Source organism: Nelusetta ayraudi, unplaced genomic scaffold, assembly GCF_046127955.1.
Source record: "Nelusetta ayraudi isolate G7.1 ecotype Tasmania unplaced genomic scaffold, CSIRO-AGI_Nayr_v1 ptg000020l, whole genome shotgun sequence".
NCBI classification, from domain to species: domain Eukaryota; kingdom Metazoa; phylum Chordata; class Actinopteri; order Tetraodontiformes; family Monacanthidae; genus Nelusetta; species Nelusetta ayraudi.
In genome coordinates, this window is record NW_027466070.1 from 492,809 (window position 1) to 512,500 (window position 19,692).

At 45.7% G+C, this 19,692-nt stretch overlaps 4 protein-coding genes across 8 annotated transcripts in view; 3 read left to right on the forward strand and 1 right to left on the reverse strand.

Moving 5' to 3' along the window:
• Positions 1–2,028: 2,028 nt before the first annotated feature.
• Positions 2,029–5,119, forward strand: cpa5 (carboxypeptidase A5). Its single transcript, XM_076027209.1, has 10 exons — positions 2,029–2,093; positions 2,709–2,790; positions 2,880–3,119; positions 3,327–3,428; positions 3,525–3,623; positions 3,727–3,837; positions 3,915–4,005; positions 4,245–4,444; positions 4,597–4,681; positions 4,801–5,119. The coding sequence occupies exons 1-10, from the start codon at positions 2,029–2,031 to the stop codon at positions 4,983–4,985; spliced, it is 1,260 nt and encodes a 419-aa protein (XP_075883324.1). The 3' UTR covers positions 4,986–5,119.
• Positions 5,120–8,243: 3,124 nt separating this feature from the next.
• Positions 8,244–12,344, forward strand: LOC142888797 (carboxypeptidase A1-like). The gene is made up of 10 exons (XM_076027210.1): positions 8,244–8,329; positions 9,341–9,422; positions 9,512–9,751; positions 9,959–10,060; positions 10,157–10,255; positions 10,359–10,469; positions 10,547–10,637; positions 11,475–11,674; positions 11,819–11,903; positions 12,023–12,344. Exons 1-10 carry the CDS (start codon positions 8,250–8,252, stop codon positions 12,205–12,207), a joined length of 1,275 nt encoding a protein of 424 aa, XP_075883325.1. The 5' UTR covers positions 8,244–8,249; the 3' UTR covers positions 12,208–12,344.
• Positions 12,345–13,525: 1,181 nt separating this feature from the next.
• On the reverse strand, positions 13,526–16,914 carry cep41 (centrosomal protein 41). 2 transcript variants are annotated; one of them, XM_076027216.1, is made up of 11 exons: positions 16,637–16,914; positions 16,293–16,356; positions 16,130–16,177; positions 15,909–15,970; positions 15,647–15,713; positions 15,445–15,553; positions 15,196–15,362; positions 15,054–15,121; positions 14,845–14,959; positions 14,386–14,622; positions 13,526–14,293 (listed from the first exon to the last, which is right to left on the reverse strand). In XM_076027216.1, exons 1-11 carry the CDS (start codon positions 16,667–16,669, stop codon positions 14,181–14,183), a joined length of 1,083 nt encoding a protein of 360 aa, XP_075883331.1. In that variant the 5' UTR covers positions 16,670–16,914; the 3' UTR covers positions 13,526–14,180. The 2 variants fall into 2 exon arrangements, with proteins under 2 accessions (XP_075883331.1, XP_075883332.1); XM_076027217.1 differs by having other exon boundaries at positions 15,445–15,550; positions 16,637–16,913.
• Positions 16,915–17,066: 152 nt separating this feature from the next.
• Positions 17,067–19,692, forward strand: part of poc1b (POC1 centriolar protein B) — a 29,613-nt gene continuing 26,987 nt past the window's right edge. For 2 of the 4 annotated variants that reach the window (XM_076027213.1, XM_076027214.1), the window contains exons 1-4: positions 18,005–18,355; positions 18,727–18,811; positions 19,211–19,382; positions 19,477–19,656. In XM_076027213.1, coding sequence (XP_075883328.1) covers positions 18,341–18,355; positions 18,727–18,811; positions 19,211–19,382; positions 19,477–19,656 — 452 coding nt within the window. In that variant the 5' untranslated portion in view covers positions 18,005–18,340. Of the gene's footprint in view, positions 17,308–18,004; positions 18,356–18,726; positions 18,812–19,210; positions 19,383–19,476; positions 19,657–19,692 lie in introns of those variants that run through there. The other 2 variants (XM_076027212.1, XM_076027211.1) reach the window with 2 other exon arrangements.

Below are 19,692 nucleotides of genomic sequence, written 5' to 3' on the forward strand. Positions count from 1 at the left end.
ACTGAGGCGTTTTGGCAGACTTAACTTGCAGCGAGTTGTGAGGGGGAATTATCTGTTATACGGCGTTGCCTCGGTAGGAGGAAACAATGCGGTTTGCGACTTCCTGCGTGAGCTGTCACACTGGCCAGTTCAAGTGAGAAGCTGGGGTGTGTGTCACGCCCTTGGACAGCTCAGTGTGTGGTTGCTCTTTGGGATTCTTCATTCTCCACTATAAAAGTGGATATTGAGTTTTCCGGTATGTAGCGGCAGCCAGTCTTGAAAAGTTTTGAAAATGAGCAGGGTGGATTCGAGACGACGCTAGCAAAGTTCACCTTTGGCACGTTTTAGACAAAGGTTCATTTCCGAGGTTTTTTACTTTGGCTCGCCATCTCTCACCCTCTTGCTTTGAAAGAGCAACATTGACGAACTACACTGAAGCCTACCGCTAGAGGAGAGAACAGAAAATGTGACATGCCCTTCCTTCTTGAACATTAATAATACTGATGTGAACCCATTGAGGCCCTCTATAATGACAATATATGGACAGTGCTTCCGGTTTCAACAAGAAGGGCAACGCGGCGATTATAAACACACACACACACACACACACACACACACACACACACACACACACACGCACGCACACACAAAATACATTCTATTGTTTGGCCAGCAGGGACCGCCAAAAATGTCTGCAAAGACTGACTGGCTTTACGGATAGAAAGGTGTGGTAAATTCATACCTAGACTAGTTCAAATGTTTGTTTGTTTTTTTTGTCTCCGGTTTGTAAATGAATAAATGCAACTGTTGAATACTATTTGAATAGTCCCTGAAGCTCATTGTGTCCAATTTGGCCTTATTTCATGTAAAAATGGCGAAATGGTTGTTGTGGTCGTGGCTTAATTTTACTTGCTAAGTTTAGCTGGCTCACCAGCGGGTGGGGGTTTGGGTGCACACTGTGCTCATGCTCCAGTCCCTACTAACCGCCGGTGCCACCCACACATTCAAATGTGGAATTTTCCGGTTTCAAAATGAACCAAGAATTCATGATGACAATGAAACCAATCACGGGGCTTCCGAAGGGGGTATTGTCCATTGCCATTGTCGTGATGTCACAATGACCCCGGCATCTTTATATACAGTCGATGGGTTACCCCACTAACAGAGTGTATCTATATCTTTACAGGTGTTAATGACATAGAACCACTTCTTCTTCAAGGAAAACTGAAGTGACCTGAGGAGGAACTGTGTGTGTGTGTGTGTGTGTGTGTGTGTGTGTGTGTGTGTGTGTGTGTGTGTGTGTGTGTGTGTGAACCAGAAACCCCCCACAGCAGCTGTTCTTCACACCAGATTGCTTGTTTCTCTTTACTTCTCCTCCTCTTTGTCCTTATCAGTACGGTTGTATAACAAAAAGCTGCAGTGCCATTAAAAATACTTTTCTTTATCCGACACAAGTCGCCTAATGTTCAAACACCTCTAGATGGCTACAATGTATTTATACTGTTGTTGTGGGTTTGAGCAGGTTTGGTTTCTAATTTTCACATTTTTGCCCACCACCAAAAATTCATAAACTGTCACCTGGAGCTCAATCTGAAGTATTTTACATGGAATGTCAAACTTGATATCAGTGTACAGACTTTCTTCAACGCCGACAACGAGGAAGCTGAATCATGCAACTTCCCGTTGCAGGATGACTTCCTGTCTTTAACTGATAAAGGAATTTGGACCATGTGCTCTGTCACTGCAGTTAAGAACATGACTCATCCAAGATGCATTGCTCCACGCACCTCCACAGTATATGTGGTGTTTTTAGCAAAGTTGTATACTGTAATCTGGATTTAAAAACACAAACATCAGTAAAGGCAAAAACTGTCCCTTTTCTCCTACTGAGCTGCATATATGAAAGCTTGATGTTTTGGTGGCCGTTATCTTCTTACTACTGTGAGACGTGGACCAGCTGCTGACACGTTTATCAAGGTTGGCAATGTGACCCGAGACACTCAGCTATATATACCTGCGTCCCACGGCACTTACATGTTTTTCGTCAGGATGAGGGGACTTCTCGCACTCGCCACGCTCTTTGTGGCTGCCCTCGCCAAGCAGACCTTTGTGGGGTAAGAAGCGGGCAGGGCCTAAAGCAGGGGTCGGGAACCTTTTTGGCGAAGAGAGCCAAAGAAATCAAATATTTTCATTAAAATCACACGGGCTCCAGAACTATCTGTCTATCTTCTTCGGGTTTGCGCTGTATAAATCAGCTTCCTAACTTTCTCATTAAACGGTGGGAAGTTCTGCTTCACCTCACAATGACTCATGTAGGCTACCTGAACACCTGAACCCTGAACATTTGCGGGAAAAAAATATTGTAGCCTATAAAATGCACAAGAATTTTTTGGGAAGATTATTTTAACGTTGTGATTTCTGTAATGTTTTACTTGAAAATCAGCTGAATTATTCATTGCTTGTGTTAAGAAAGGTCAGCTAAGATTTTTCTGTGAGCCAGATGCCGTCATCAAAAGAGCCACGTCTGGCTCGCCAGCAAATAGGTTCCAGACCCCTGGCCTGAAGTATCCTCTCCCTGCTGCATGTAGTCAAGTGTTTTTACTTGACTCTGAAATAACAGAAGACATTTTTTTTATTTTTAATACGATGATACATATATATAAGCAGCAGATGTATCAACTTTGCGCCAGGGTCTCAGTAGCAAATGTGAATGGCATTCTTTTTTTCAGGGAGCAGGTGCTTCGCATCCTTCCAAAGGATGAAGCCCAGTTGTTTCTCATCAAGTCCCTGGAGAACATGCATGAGTACCAGGTCGTCCACCAACCACAACTCAAATCGTCCAATCCCAGAGTTTGAGCAATGAAACCTTAAAAACTCACTGTGATCCGTTTTCCCCTCAGGTGGACTTCTGGAGAGACGTGACTGACGTGGCCACTCCCGTGGACATCAGAGTTCCCACCCACAGCCTGAAGTCCGTCAAGATGTACCTGGAGGGTCACGGCATCCTCTACACCGTCATGATCGAAGACCTGCAGGCACTGCTGGACGAGGAGCAGGAGGCCATGGAGGCCAGCGCCCGTTTTGCTCAACCCAGAACTACAAATGACTTTGACTACACCAACTACCACACTATCGACGAGGTCAGAACGCACACCCACAAGTTGCCACCTAGCCTAATGTCCATGTCTTTGGACTGAACCTGGAATATTGAACGCAAACCCCCCCCCCTCCATGTTGCAACCCCGACTGACCACCCGATGAGACACCTTGCCAACACTTGATTTGCACCATGTGTTGAGCTAACCCCCACAAGAAGACTCAGTGCTGTGTTGATGTTGTTGCTTCAGATCTACCAGTTCCAGGACATGCTGGTGGCTGAGAATCCCACTCTGGTGAGCAAGATGTCGATTGGTAAGAGCTACGAGGGCCGCGACCTGGCTGTGCTCAAGGTAAAATGACAAGAATGAAGAAACATCAAGAATGAAGGAAGTTTTTAGACATTTGTTCCTCAATATCTGACAGCCCCCTTCCTTCCTGTCCTACAGTTCAGCACTGGAACTGGCCGTCCTGCCATCTGGATCGACACCGGCATCCACTCCAGGGAGTGGGTCACCCAGGCCAGCGGCACCTGGTTCGCCAAGAAGGTGCTTCCATCCTTTCTTGATCCTTTACTTTCTTCACCTTCCTCTGCAGCTTCAGCTCGGGAACCTTCTGCACTGATTGTTGCGTCTCCACGCCCCCAACTAGATCGTGGACGATTATGCACGCGATCCTGCCCTCAAGGCCATCCTGGACAAGATGGACATCTTCCTGGAGATTATGACCAACCCTGACGGCTTCGCCTACACCCAGTCCACTGTGAGCCACGAAACTTGGCTTCGGTCATTCCAAAGAGAGTGACCAGTTCTCATGAGACAATATGACGCTCTCTGCAGAATCGTATGTGGCGCAAGACCAGGAAGCCCAACCCTGGCTCCAGCTGTGTGGGAGTCGACCCCAACAGGAACTGGTTAACTGGTTTTGGAGGTAATGCATCTTCCCTCCAGCCAAACCGTATAAATACCGACTTCAAGAAGCCAGTCATGCTTGGATTGGTTTGCAGAATAATGCTCAATTTTGTTTCAGGAAAAAACATAGCAGTTGTTGCAAAGATGTGTTTATGGTTTTAAGCTGCGAGCACATTTTCATGAATATTGCAACCTTCTGGCACAGCCAAGTTTTGGAAAACGTTCATTCTGGGGTCCTTTGTTTTGGCCCTGTATTAGGCGCTGGTGCTAGCAGCTACACCTGCTCTGAGACCTACCACGGACCCAGCGCTCACTCCGAGTCTGAGGTCAAGTCCATCGTGGACTTTGTCCAGAGACACGGCAACATCAAGGGCTTCATCTCCATCCACTCCTACTCCCAGATGCTTTTGTACCCCTATGGCTACACCAGGACCCCGTGCAAGGACGAGATCGAGCTGGTAAACCTCTCTCTCTCTCTCACTCACTCACACACACACACACACACACACACACACACACACACACACACAGCTGTGGCCCTCGCGTCAACATTTTTTGTCCTAAATGAACGTGACGATATTTAATTGTCAACGGTTTTCTCCTCCTGCAGCATGGACTGGCTAAGAAGGCTGTCGCCGCCCTTTCCTCTCTCTATGGTACAAGCTACAGATACGGCAGCATCATCAACGTCATCTGTACGTATCGGCAGGGCAATTTTATTGCAACTTTTTTGCCACTGTATTCCAAATCCTGACTGATGAGAAGAAAAAAAATCAAACCTGCAGCCTAAACTTTTGCACTCTTGATCTTGCAGACCAGGCCAGCGGCACCACCATCGACTGGACCTATGACCAGGGCATCAAGTACTCCTACACCTTTGAGCTGAGGGACACTGGCCGCTATGGCTTCGCCCTGCCTGCCAATCAGATCGTCCCCACTGCCCAGGAGACGTGGCTGGCCCTGATGGTCCTCATGACCCACACCTCCCAGAACTCCTAGTTGGCTGTGGAGACAAGGCTGGTGACAAAGGAGGATGTTACCTCTAGAGGCACTGTTGTCATATGGTCCTTGTTCTTAATGCAAAATAATTGCCACCAACTGAGAAATAAATAAATAAATGCGTGTGCAAAAAACAAGCCCACATAAAATAGTTCAGTTTTTTATTACGTATATCTAAAATCGTCTTCAACTAATCAGGAGGATTTTGCCTCAATTTATTTATTTTTTATTATTATTTATTTTTTAATTATTTGCCTTTTTATGTGTTTGTGGTGCTCCGGTGCAATAAAAATACAAAGAAATTTTAATACATTTTGCGAACAAGACAAAATCTCACATATAGGATTTTTTATCTTTAATATTATTATCCCTTGTCACTGTCACTTCATCGCTTGCTCTGGACTGGAGCCATCAGTCGGTTCCTTTGTTGAGTGTGAAAGCGCTTTGTAAGGTCTGCAGATGTGTCTAAATAAAGTTGGGGACTGTTTGATTGACAGTCGTAATGGTAATTCTGGCATCTGTATAAATAGACTGGCAGCCCAAAAGTTCCTGTATTTTGCGGAATTGTGTCTCTTTCCCGTCGATGAGAAAAGTGGGTCCTTTACTTGTCCTCCTTTCTCCACTTTTGGAGAAGTGTTGAAGCACACAGAGGGGGAGGGACCTTGGTTTTGAAACCCATGAATCAATGATCAGTTGATCATCAGAAACTGAACCCGTCACCTTCTTGCGGTGAGGTGACCGTTTCTGACTATTCATGGCCGTTGCAAAATGTGGCAGCGAGATAAAGGCACCGGTGACCTGCAGAAACAGTGAGTAACATTCATTGCTGGCACACCAGGTGACAAAGCGGGAGTAAGTAGGGTCACCCATCGTTTCTTAATTGAATAAAAGAATAAAAACCTGGAGAGGAATGTGGTCAAAAATAAGAAACATAAAATATCTGTCTGTTATTCCAAACAAAATAAACTGCGATGATGATTGTACACCCACCAGCCATTTTATAAGGTGGAGCATCCAGTTGCTTGTTAATAACTTAAGTATGATATGAATATTAGTATTCATATCTTTAGAGTTTGTTAGATAATTATTCAGCTGGGAGTGGGAAATCAGTGTAAAATGTAGCCTTTAAATACAGTGATATTTTTTTGTATACTCCAGCTAACATTAAGTTAAGGAGATTTAAGTACTAAATAAGGGACTTAACACAATGCTATGTCCAGCAAATAATTAAGGTTAAGGTGATGCGTGAAGGAAGCATAAAATTGTATGGAATTAAAAATACTGTTTAAATTAAATTAATCCATTGATATCATGGGCATTTATTATGATGCAGTTAAGATTTTTTTTTTTTTTCGTGACGTTTCCACAACAGCTGCAGCAACCAAACTGTGCAACAAAACACACAAGAAAAGTCATAGCTCACAGCTCACAGCTCACCACACTACACCACACCACACACACGCACACGTACACACACACGCACACGGACATACGCACACGCACTTTTACTGAAGAGAAAAAAGATTAAATAGAAATTGCAGCCTGGAAAGGTTTTTCATGTAGGGTCAAAGGTCAAGCAGTTATCCTGGATGGTCACATGACCTGTGTGCCTTAAGGCTGCAAAGGATGGTTAAGACTTTTTATCCTGAACTCAGTGCAAAACTCTGCGACTGACTGGGTCTTCTGACGTAGGGCTAGGAGTCGGTGGGCTGAAATCGTGTTACGGAAGGGCAGGTCAAAAACCTTCTTCATCTCGGTGGTAAAAGTGGCAAAGGAAGCCAGCGCTGGTGACTGAGCCTCCCACAGAGAGTTTGCCCATTCCCCAGCCCTTCCTCGGAGAAGGTTAACTACAAAGGCTAGCTTAGCCCTGTCAGAAGCATAGGATGTAGGTTGCTGGTCAAAAACGAGTGAACACTGGAGCAAAAACCTGCTGCAGGCCCCTATCTCCCCTGTGTAGCATTCAGGAGAAGGAATCGATGGTTCCCGAACCCGGACCGGTTCTGGCTCATGTGGAGCACCACCCACAGGAAGTGCAGGACCACTAGCCTCAGGTTGGGTGCAGCTTGACAATTGCTGAACGTTGGCAGACAGGTTCTGGAGAGTTTCGATTAGCTCTTTTAGCAGTCTTCCATGTCTGCCCAGCAGCGAGCCCTGCATGCTAACTGCCTGTTGGAGAGAGCCTGGATCCGCTGAGTCCATAGTGGCCAGAACGTAATGTTACACTTGAAATGAGGCCTGGACTCAGGCACGGACACAGGTCTTCAGGAGGTAGGTAAAAGGTGTCATTTATTGCCAAAAACCTTGCAGGACTGACAGCAGGACTGAAAAACCTAAACAAGAACAAAAAGGCTGGATCGTCCAGGAACACGGTCACAGAAAAAACGAAAACAAAATCACTACCAAAGGTAGGACGCTGCAAACAGGCAGGGAACAAAAAAATCGCTAGGCTGGCTAGGATGAGGCTAAAATGGAAACAAAGGTAGCAAAGGCACTTGGAAGTGCAGCATAAATACACAGCGCGCAGGGCAGTGGCTCTCAGGAGTGGCAACAAGACGTTCTGGCACGGAGGAGGAGGACTGCCGGACAAAAGTGGACAAATGTGAATGGATTGCTATTAAACAAATATTTCTATTTTTTATTTATTCTTTATGTGAAAAAGCCAAGAGACTCAAAATGTGATCATGCTTGCATAACAACTAAAAAAAAGATCTTGAATCTTGCATGCTAGTGCAAATAAGTGTGGGCTTTTATTTTGAAAGGCTTCTGGCAGCTTTTGGTGAGCGCTGACGAACCTCCTGACAGCATGAAGAGGTTCTCGAAGCCCCGCTGACATATGGTGGTGGCTGCCTGGCTGGCGATGGACAGACTTTCTTCAACGCCGACAACGAGGAAGCTGAATCATGCAACTTCCCGTTGCAGGATGACTTCCTGTCTTTAACTGATAAAGGAATTTGGACCATGTGCTCTGTCACTGCAGTTAAGAACATGACTCATCCAAGATGCATTGCTCCACGCACCTCCACAGTATATGTGGTGTTTTTAGCAAAGTTGTATACTGTAATCTGGATTTAAAAACACAAACATCAGTAAAGGCAAAAACTGTCCCTTTTCTCCTACTGAGCTGCATATATGAAAGCTTGATGTTTTGGTGGCCGTTATCTTCGTACTACTGTGAGACGTGGACCAGCTGCTGACACGTTTATCAAGGTTGGTCATGTGACCCGAGACACTCAGCTATATATACCTGCGTCCCGCGGCACTTACATGTTTTTCGTCAGGATGAGGGGACTTCTCGCACTCGCCGCGCTCTTTGTGGCCGCCCTCGCCAAGCAGACCTTTGTGGGGTAAGAAGCGGGCAGGGCCTAAAGCAGGGGTCGGGAACCTTTTTGGCGAAGAGAGCCAAAGAAATCAAATATTTTAATTCTAAATTATTTTCGTGAGAGCCATACAATATTTATTATTTTTAATTAGTAACTCTTAATACAACTAAATACAGAGATTTCGCCAAACTGGAGTCTGAAGGAAGCACTGTGGCCGTTTCCACGTCCACGACTCTTCTCTCCTCTCCCTTTTCCACTGTGTCTTTGTCCGCGGTGTGTGGGGGCAACCATCCTGGCATCAAAATGTTGTTTTATTGCTGTGCAGAGAATTTAAGTATGAGAGTGAATTACGAAACCACTGCGTTGCGCGCTAAACTTGAGCGCAGTGGAACTTCTGCTTTAACTGCGTCCTTATTATCAATTGACCCAGATTGCCATGCGGGCTCCAGAATCTGTCAAAGCTAAAAAAAATATATACATCTTCTTCGGGTTTGCGCTGTATAAATCAGCTTCCTAACTTTCTCATTAAACGGTGGGAAGTTCTGCTTCACCTCACAATGACTCATGTAGGCTACTACAATAGAGGTGTCGAACCCTCCCATATACTGAAGCACAGATGTGATAGGCTCCAGCAGCTCTACCCTGAACATTTGCGGTAAAAAAGTATTGTAGCCTATAAAATGCACAAGCATTTTTTGGGAAGATTATTTTAACGCTGTGATTTCTGTACTGTTTTACTTGAAAATCAGCTGAATTATTCATTGCTTGTGTTAAGAAAGGTCAGCTAAGATTTTTCTGTGAGCCAGATGCCGTCATCAAAAGAGCCACGTCTGGCTCGCCAGCAAATAGGTTCCCGACCCCTGGCCTGAAGTATCCTCTCCCTGCTGCATGTAGTCAAGTGTTTTTACTTGACTCTGAAATAACAGAAGACATTTTTTTTATTTTTAATACGATGATACATATATATAAGCAGCAGATGTATCAACTTTGCGCCAGGGTCTCAGTAGCAAATGTGAATGGCATTCTTTTTTTCAGGGAGCAGGTGCTTCGCATCCTTCCAAAGGATGAAGCCCAGTTGTTTCTCATCAAGTCCCTGGAGAACATGCATGAGTACCAGGTTGTCCACCAACCACAACTCAAATCGTCCAATCCCAGAGTTTGAGCAATGAAACCTTAAAAACTCACTGTGATCTGTTTTCCCCTCAGGTGGACTTCTGGAGAGACGTGACTGACGTGGCCACTCCCGTGGACATCAGAGTTCCCACCCACAGCCTGAAGTCCGTCAAGATGTACCTGGAGGGTCACGGCATCCTCTACACCGTCATGATCGAAGACCTGCAGGTGCTGCTGGACGAGGAGCAGGAGGCCATGGAGGCCAGCGCCCGTTTGGCTCAACCCAGAACTACAAATGACTTTGACTACACCAACTACCACACTATCGACGAGGTCAGAACGCACACCCACAAGTTGCCACCTAGCCTAATGTCCATGTCTTTGGACTGAACCTGGAATATTGAACGCAAAACCTCCCCCCCCCATGTTGCAACCCCGACTGACCACCCGATGAGACACCTTGCCAACACTTGATTTGCACCATGTGTTGAGCTAACCCCCACAAGAAGACTCAGTGCTGTGTTGATGTTGTTGCTTCAGATCTACCAGTTCCAGGACATGCTGGTGGCTGAGAATCCCACTCTGGTGAGCAAGATGTCGATTGGTAAGAGCTACGAGGGCCGCGACCTGGCTGTGCTCAAGGTAAAATGACAAGAATGAAGAAACATCAAGAATGAAGAAAGTTTTTCAACATTTGTTCCTCAATATCTGACAGCCCCCTTCCTTCCTGTCCTACAGTTCAGCACTGGAACTGGCCGTCCTGCCATCTGGATCGACACCGGCATCCACTCCAGGGAGTGGGTCACCCAGGCCAGCGGCACCTGGTTCGCCAAGAAGGTGCTTCCATCCTTTCTTGATCCTTTACTTTCTTCACCTTCCTCTGCAGCTTCAGCTCGGGAACCTTCTGCACTGATTGTTGCGTCTCCACGCCCCCAACTAGATCGTGGACGATTATGCACGCGATCCTGCCCTCAAGGCCATCCTGGACAAGATGGACATCTTCCTGGAGATTATGACCAACCCTGACGGCTTCGCCTACACCCAGTCCACTGTGAGCCACGAAACTTGGCTTCGGTCATTCCAAAGAGAGTGACCAGTTCTCATGAGACAATATGACGCTCTCTGCAGAATCGTATGTGGCGCAAGACCAGGAAGCCCAACCCTGGCTCCAGGTGTGTGGGAGTCGACCCCAACAGGAACTGGTTAACTGGTTTTGGAGGTAATGCATCTTCCCTCCAGCCAAACCGTATAAATACCGACTTCAAGAAGCCAGTCATGCTTGGATTGGTTTGCAGAATAATGCTCAATTTTGTTTCAGGAAAAAACATAGCAGTTGTTGCAAAGACACTCAGTCGTCCAGGATTCACATTTCGCGACAGGGCAAATTTACTTTTCTAACCTTGAAATTAGATCTTCTGTTGCTGCCACGTTGTTCTCATCAGTTAGCTATTGTCTCTATGTTTCCATCCTGCGCAAGTTAGAATTACTATCAGAATTAGAATACTTAATTAATCAACATTGGAAATGACATGTTACTGCACTTCTTTCAAGTGGGAAAGCAAAGAGCAGCATTTCAACATTGAGCTATCGTAAAGAATGACAACATAAAAAAACTATTGCTATGAAATGCTTTTAGATGAAAATTGACAAGACTATACAATGCAAAAGTGCGAAATAACTTATAAGTGATCAATGCAAGCCAGAGGAGGTGTGCAAGGTGATTGTGATGACATGTGAGTAATGTGCTGGTGCAAGAAGCAGTGTTGACGAAAGTGGCGCGTTGTGAGAATAAAGGCCACAGGAAGGAGGGAAGAGCTTCCTGGGGCCTTCTGTTCTGTTTCTGGGAGTGGGATCAGAGGGATCATCACCACAGATGGTCTTGGACCAGTCCAGTTTAATAACATTCAAAAGATCCCGCATGCGTAATAAAGATAATATTTACCTATCTGAATGTGTTTATGGTTTTAAGCTGCGACCACATTTTCATAAATATTTCAAACTTTCCAAGTTTTGGAAAACTTTCATTCTGGGGTCCTTTGTTTTGACCCTGTGTTAGGCCCTGGTGCTAGCAGCTACGCCTGCTCTGAGACCTACCACGGACCCAGCGCTCACTCCGAGTCTGAGGTCAAGTCCATCGTGGACTTTGTCCAGAGACACGGCAACATCAAGGGCTTCATCTCCATCCACTCCTACTCCCAGATGCTTTTGTACCCCTATGGCTACACCAGGATCCCGTGCAAGGACGAGATCGAGCTGGTAAACCTCTCTCTCTCTCTCACTCACACACACACACACACACACACACACACACACACACACAGCTGTGGCCCTCGCGTCAACATTTTTTATCCTAAATGAACGTGACGATATTTAATTGTCAACGGTTTTCTCCTCCTGCAGTATGGACTGGCTAAGAAGGCTGTCGCCGCCCTTTCCTCTCTCTATGGTACAAGCTACAGATACGGCAGCATCATCAACGTCATCTGTACGTATCGGCAGGGCAATTTTATTGCAGCTTTTTTGCCACTGTATTCCAAATCCTGACTGATGAGAATAAAAAAAATCAAACCTGCAGCCTAAACTTTTGCACTCTTGATCTTGCAGACCAGGCCAGCGGCGGCACCATCGACTGGACTTATGACCAGGGCATCAAGTACTCCTACACCTTTGAGCTGAGGGACACTGGCCGCTATGGCTTCGCCCTGCCTGCCAATCAGATCGTCCCCACTGCCCAGGAGACGTGGCTGGCCCTGATGGTCCTCATGACCCACACCTCCCAGAACTCCTAGTTGGCTGTGGAGACAAGGCTGGTGACAAAGGAGGATGTTACCTCTAGAGGCACTGTTGTCATATGGTCCTTGTTCTTAATGCAAAATAATTGCCACCAACTGAGAAATAAATAAATAAATGCATGTGCAAAAAACAAGCCCACATAAAATAGTTCAGTTTTTTATTACGTATATCTAAAATCGTCTTCAACTAATCAGGAGGATTTTGCCTCAATTTATTTATTTTTTATTATTATTTATTTTTTAATTATTTGCCTTTTTATGTGTTTGTGGCGCTCCGGTGCAATAAAAATACAAAGAAATGTTAATACATTTACATACACATCACATACACACAAGACAAAATCTCACATATAGGATTTTCTATCTTTAATATTATTATCCCTTGTCACTGTCACTTCATCGCTTGCTCTGGACTGGAGCCATCAGTCGGTTCCTTTGTTGAGTGTGAAAGCGCTTTGTAAGGTCTGCAGATGTGTCTAAATAAAGTTGGGGACTGTTTGATTGACAGTCGTAATGGTAATTCTGGCATCTGTATAAATAGACTGGCAGCCCAAAAGTTCCTGTATTTTGCGGAATTGTGTCTCTTTCCCGTCGATGAGAAAAGTGGGTCCTTTACTTGTCCTCCTTTCTCCACTTTTGGAGAAGTGTTGAAGCACACAGAGGGGGAGGGACCTTGGTTTTGAAACCCATGAATCAATGATCAGTTGATCATCAGAAACTGAACCCGTCACCTTCTTGCGGTGAGGTGACCGTTTCTGACTATTCATGGCCGTTGCAAAATGTGGCAGCGAGATAAAGGCACCGGTGACCTGCAGAAACAGTGAGTAACATTCATTGCTGGCACACCAGGTGACAAAGCGGGAGTAAGTAGGGTCACCCATCGTTTCTTAATTGAATAAAAGAATGAAAACCTGGAGAGGAATGTGGTCAAAAATAAGAAACATAAAATATCTGTCTGTTATTCCAAACAAAATAAACTGCGATGATGATTGTACACCCACCAGCCATTTTATAAGGTGGCGCATCCAGTTGCTTGTTAATAACTTAAGTATGATATGAATATTAGTATTCATATCTTTAGAGTTTGTTAGATAATTATTCAGCTGGCAGTGGGAAATTAGTGTAAAATGTAGCCTTTAAATACAGTGATATTTTTTTGTTTAATCCAGCTAACATTAAGTTAAGGAGATTTAAGTACTAAATAAGGGACTTAACACAATGTTATGTCCAGCAAATAATTAAGGTTAAGGTGATGCGTGAAGGAACCATAAAAATGTATGGAATTAAAAATACTGTTTAAATTAAATTAATCCATTGATATCATGGGCATTTATTATGATGCAGTTAAGATTTTTTTTTTTTTTTCGCCGCAGGACGTTTCCACAACAGCTGCAGCAACCAAACTGTGCAACAAAACACACAAGAAAAGTCACAGTATGAACCTCAACAAACACCACAAACGCACAAGCTGCACAAAAAAAGGCCGTTGGTGACACGTTGCAAAAATACATGACAGCTTTTGTTATTACTACCAGCAATTATTCATATAAATTACATGTGACACACACACACACACACACACACACACACACACACACACACACACACACACACACACACACGATAAATTGACATCAGCATTCAGCCATCCCATCTTCCTTTTTATACTGATAGCACTTTACAGCAAACCCTTATTTTTCTCCTGTAAAAATCACATTGAAGTGGTAAAATATTGAACACGCAGTCATTATTCATCCGCAGAATGGATGAGACTTGAATGTAAAAAAAAAAAAAAAATGGACTGAAGTGCAAAGAAGATCCACCACTTCTCACAGATGAGGCACTGTGCAAATATTAGTAGTGAAGGGAGCCAGAGACACATGCATGCTCGTGTGTGGACGACGCCTGTGTCTGAGGTAAGTCTGTTTTTGCGGTTGCCGGGCCCACGGTTGGTGGGCGGACGGGCGGAGCTACTTCCAGGGTCTGACGCTGCGGGCCCTGGAGCCGCCCCTTGCCGAGGAGCTGTGAGCGCTGGGCGCGCTGGACAGCGAGCTGCCGGCGGACATGCGGCTGGACATGCGGCCTGCGGCAAAACAGGCAGACAAAACAACCTGAGGAAAAAAAACGTCTTGGCGCTGAGGTGCGGTGACATTCGACAAGCGATCTCGCTCTTACTGCTGCCGTTACTGTGCACCAGGATCTCGTCCAGCTGCTCCTGGATCTTGGCCAGCTCGTCGGCCGTGAACCTGAACCTCCTCTCAGCTGCCGCTGGTGGCTGCTGCTGCTGCTGCTGCTGCTGCTGAGCCGAGCTCCTCCCCCTCCCCTTGGGTGATTTGGGAGAGCGCAGACACGAGGCCGGGGCGGAGCCCGTCGTCAGCCCCTCCGGGAACTTCTGAACGGTGACTTTGAGACCTGGTAGAGGAGAGCAGGAACGAGGGAGGGAGAGAAGGAGAGTGGGAGGAGTCTTTCATAGTTACACACTTGCTCACAAAAACATTTATGGGTGAAATGCAGGTGTGGTGTCACAAGTGATGTTTCAAGTAAAATGAGATTTGAATCTTGCATGCTAGTGCCAATAAGTGTGGGCTTTTATTTTGAAAGGCTTCTGGCAGCTTTTGGTGAGCGCTGACGAACCTCCCGACAGCATGAAGAGGTTCTCGAAGCCCCGCTGACACATCGTGGTGGCTGCCTGGCTGGCGATTCGCTCGTCCTCATCGTACACGATGATAATCTTCCCTGCTGCGTTTTTCTGCAGTGTGCCAGGTTAAGATCGGCCAAACCGTGATGTGTTGTTGGATGTGACAGAGCAGCAGCAGGCAGAAGAAGAAGATTGTCAAGGATACATATTCCAGCACTTCTTTGGCGTAGGGGTTCATTGTCCGCGACAGCAAGGCGATGGGGAAACTGTGAGCTGTGGCAGAAGAAGGGGAGGGAGGGAATGAAGTGAAGAGACTCAACTCAACAAGCTCAAACTGCGCCACCTACCGCTGATGATGTGGCACTGCTCGTACTGTTCCCGCTCCCGGACGTCCAGCAGCAGGTAGGGGCAGTCAGGGTAGAACGTGTCAGCCGCCCCGGAGCTCACCACCTCCTCCTCCCTCAGCCTCTGGTCGTCGCTGTTCAGGTTCAATTCGCCCACACCGTTGATAAGCCTGGAAGAGGTCAGAGGTCACAGAATGTTAGTGCTGTTGGTGTGAATGTCAGGGGTGAAATAAGGAGAAAAAAAGTCCCGACCTCAGTAATTTTGACCTTGCAGTGAGGGAGGGCTCCCTGGGACATTCTCCAGAGCAAAGGTCCGCCGACCGAGATCCGTCGGAGCGCTCAGAGAAACACTCCAGCTCTGCTTCAGACATTGTGGCGAGAGCGTCGGTGAATCAGCGGGGAAACAAAACGGGCTGTTCTGCGTGTCAGAGAATGCAAACGCCAGCGACGCTACCTTCTGGAGCCGACGGGTCCCCGTCGTCCCCGTCATTCAGGCACGATATGGAGGAAACCTGAAGCACCTGGCGGGTGAAACAAGTTTAACAATCCAGCAACATACTGGAGAGTCCTGCTGAAATAGTGGCAAAGTTGTTCATACATTTTTTTTTCTCAAAGGCTGTAAATGCAGCAGGTTTACTTGCAGTTTTATGATAACCACAAGTGCCACAGAAGGACTGTTAAAACCCCAAAGACTAAAGACAGAAATATATTCTCACCAACTGCGCAAATGTTGTCACCTTCAACCGCTTGAAAATCTCATCATTTCGGAACTTGTAATCTGATTTTAAAAAGAAATGGAAACAATTGTGAAAAATTATAAATGTAGTAACATTTTTATAAAAAACAAAGAGCAAAACTTGAAACCAATGCATTATCATCGCTGTATATTACCACATCTGGACACATCATATGGTCACAAACTGATCCAAAAACTCACTTCTCTTCATCTCCTCCATCCTCTCCATGTGCTTTGTAAGGCTGCATCCTGGTTTGAAGAGAGTGACAACCGTGTTGACGGGGCCGAGCGGCTCATTACATAATAACAACTACGCCAGGGCCGGCCAAGTGTCAGCCGCTACGCGTGCACACGAACACTATACCTGTGTCGAGCTTCGTTTTGACATGTTGGTACTTGGCGTTTTTGGGGATCCTCCTCTCCATGTACTGGCAGAAAAGGACACGGCTGGGGTTAACTGGATGCTAGCTGGATGCTAGACGTTTAGCGCAGCTGGCGGCCAACGCAGGGAGCCTTTACATGAGCTCTTCGGTTGATATGGTAACATCAATATAAACACAGCTCGGCGCTAACTAGCTAAGCTGGCTGGGAAACGGATATTAACAATCCGCAAGCCAATGCAGCGCTATGAAATGTTATATTTAAGCAAACTACTGGGAGGAAACCGCTGGCCAGGACGGCGCGATACTGTGAATAAACCGGCGTTACCTCGGCGCTGCCGATACCCGAGCTGAATGACATGTTTTCAAACGGGGGTGGCGAACGCCAACTTCCAGCTTCAACAATCTCGACGCTGATTCGTCAGCGCTCTCGCTCGGGCCAATCACAGAAGATGATACTCTGTCAGGCTCGAGGCGGGTCGCGGAACCTCTGCGTGGGACGTTGTCTTGTTGCTTAGCAGCGGAAGGATGCACGCAACGCTGTTACGTCGAGTTCTGCGAGTCGACGAACTTCTTGACCTGTTCTCGCCGCCTCAGAATTGTGAATCTTGTTTTAGAGATCTGTCTCTTTTTCATTTATTCCATCAATTAAAGAGAGTTTGTTTCTTTAAAAATACTTTAAAGAAATGTTCTTCCCATTCTGAGATCAAGGCTAAACGTTCACTCAGTCCTTACACAAATTTAATAACGTGATTGCAAATATTGCCTTAAATTAATATTTTGATATAGATCAATAAATTGATAAACCAATTAAATTATCGTTTGTCTGCTCAAAAATTGGTTGCTAAAAATGGCATCAATTACAGTTATGGACCGTTATAAACTAAATCTGCAAGGCGCGTGGGCTTCTGCGATTACAAGACTGACATCAGCTCGCGTGGAAAACAAACCCCAAGAATTTGAGAATCAATTTGAGAATCAGTTTCCCTCGCAAGTCAGGTCAGTTTCATGTCTTTTTTTCTTTCTTTCTTTCTTCTTTTTTTTTATTTTTATTTTTTTTTATAAATGTTGTTACTATTACTATTGTAGTAGCATCCTCAGCAGCAGTAGTAGCATCAGCAGCAATTAATTGTTCCATTTAATTTATTTTAGCGTTTAGCGGTTTCTGTATGAGTAAAATTCACGAATGTTACAATAAATATTCATTAAAAAAAATTCTGACATCGTTTTAAATCATAGTTTTATTTTTCACTGAGGTTCTTGCTTCTCCTTTTCCTTTGCGCAGTCCTGCGAACAGCTCGAAGTTGACGACAGAATTCAGCGTAACACTGCTGGTGCTGCGTTCACGTAAAAGTGTTCAAAATCGAAACCGGATTTAAAAAATAAAATTGGACGTTTTAATTGCCCTTCATGGATATATTTACAGCTTTCAGGCGCTCCCTTGCCACTCGCTAAAAGTTTGATTTAACAAACTGCATTTATTCCTTGTAATTCGCACCTATCTTACGCTAAGCAAATTGCTTAGACGTGGCATCCTTAATTTGAGTAATTGCGTGCGTTGAAATGAGCATACTCACGCTGAAAATTTGCATTTACGATTGAAGACTCTACACGTGACTCTTAAATATAGTTTAGCCACGACACATTGATTTTCATTTGTCGATATGCGGCATATCGCTGTTTTTGCACGTCCGTGAACATGCGATCGATGTCGTCTCGGGCACAACAGAAAGCCACAAGTGGCTCGTCACTCGGCGGCGGAAACAGGGAGTTTTATTCCTCCTTTATCACTAAGCCCAGCACTTTTTTTCCCTTCTTAAAATCGCGTTTCTTGAAATTTTACATCATCACCTTCACTCGCAGATAAAATTGTTAAAAACAACAACAAAACAAAACCCTCAAACGGCTGATTATCGGCGCTCGACTGATCAGGCCTGAGCAGCGAATGGCGCTCTGTTTGACAGTCTTCAACCGACAGTTATGGTCCAACTTTCCTTCTGACGCCTAAAACGTCTCCCTGCCAACACATACAATGGCCTCTGTATTGGTAAGTGCATTTCTTAAAACCCGAGGCAAGAAGACCAGAAGATATTTTTCTATCCCCCACTGTAGTAACGCACAGTGGTAATACTAGTAGCGGAGTTGGCTAGCTGCTAAGAGGATTTGTCTAGTAAGGGGGACATCAAACTCTCCCTGGTGCCGGTCCGATTAACAGGCGCGTGTTATTTGTGGATCTAATCTGACGCACAAATAAACACAAATGGCGATCTGTTGCCTTGTCATCGGTGAAAGTGACGCCAGGTTGTCGTAATGCATGTTATTGACACGGGCCACAGGCTGATCTGTATTGAATCTGCTCACAGATATGCTCACAGCATCAACATCGCAACATCTAAAATGTTCACGTTGTCCTTGCAGGAGGACCCGGTCCTGGAGAGACACTTTAAGGGACATAAGGATACCATCACGTGCACGGACTTCAATCCGAACAAGAAGCAGCTGGGTAAACTTTAAATCACACGGAAAAGGCTCCACAAGTTGTTATATGGCCTGACTCCCAGGGTGTGATGCAGTTGAAACACACTGCTTGTTTTGTCAAATGTGCAACATTGAAACACTTTGCAGAGCTGTGATTGTGTAGTTCATCATTAGTAACATCATGACAAGAGGCACTTTGTTTCAACACAAATCACTGCTGTGTGGTAACTTAGGAGATGCTACATTTGGGTAGCGATTGCATCCAAACATTCAGTGTGATGAAGCACTGAACACAACAGATTGTTGTCATGGAATCTTGTTTTTGCTGATCCATCAAGACGTGCTTTCACTGTCTCATTCGTCTCATTCCGACCATGTGAAATCCTGTCACCACATCCATCCATCCTCCGTCTCCTCCCTGTAGCCTCCGGGTCAGTGGACAAGACCCTGATGATCTGGAACCTGGCTCCTAAGGCCAGGGCTTTCCGCTTTGTAGGCCACCAGGACGCCATCACCGGGGTTCACTTTTCCCCCTCCGGTTCCTTAGTGGCCACATCCTCCAAGGACAGAACTGTGCGACTGTGGACACCCAACATGTAGGCGGGCCCGTCGTACTGGCGAACCACTTTAATGTCGACGTTTACGGCAGTCTTATTTTTAAAATCTGCTCCCGTGTGTTTTGCACTGCAGTAAAGGAGAGTCCAAGGTGTTCAAGGCCCACACTGCCGCCGTGCGAAGCGTTCATTTCTCCCGGGACGGCCACCGGTTAGCAACAGCATCCGACGACAAGACCGTGAAGGTTTGGAGCGTCCCGCGCCAATGTTTCCTCTCCTCGCTCAGCCAGCACACCAACTGGGTGCGCTGCGCCAGGTATCATGCACCTCCGACCGACGCCTCTCTTTTTTT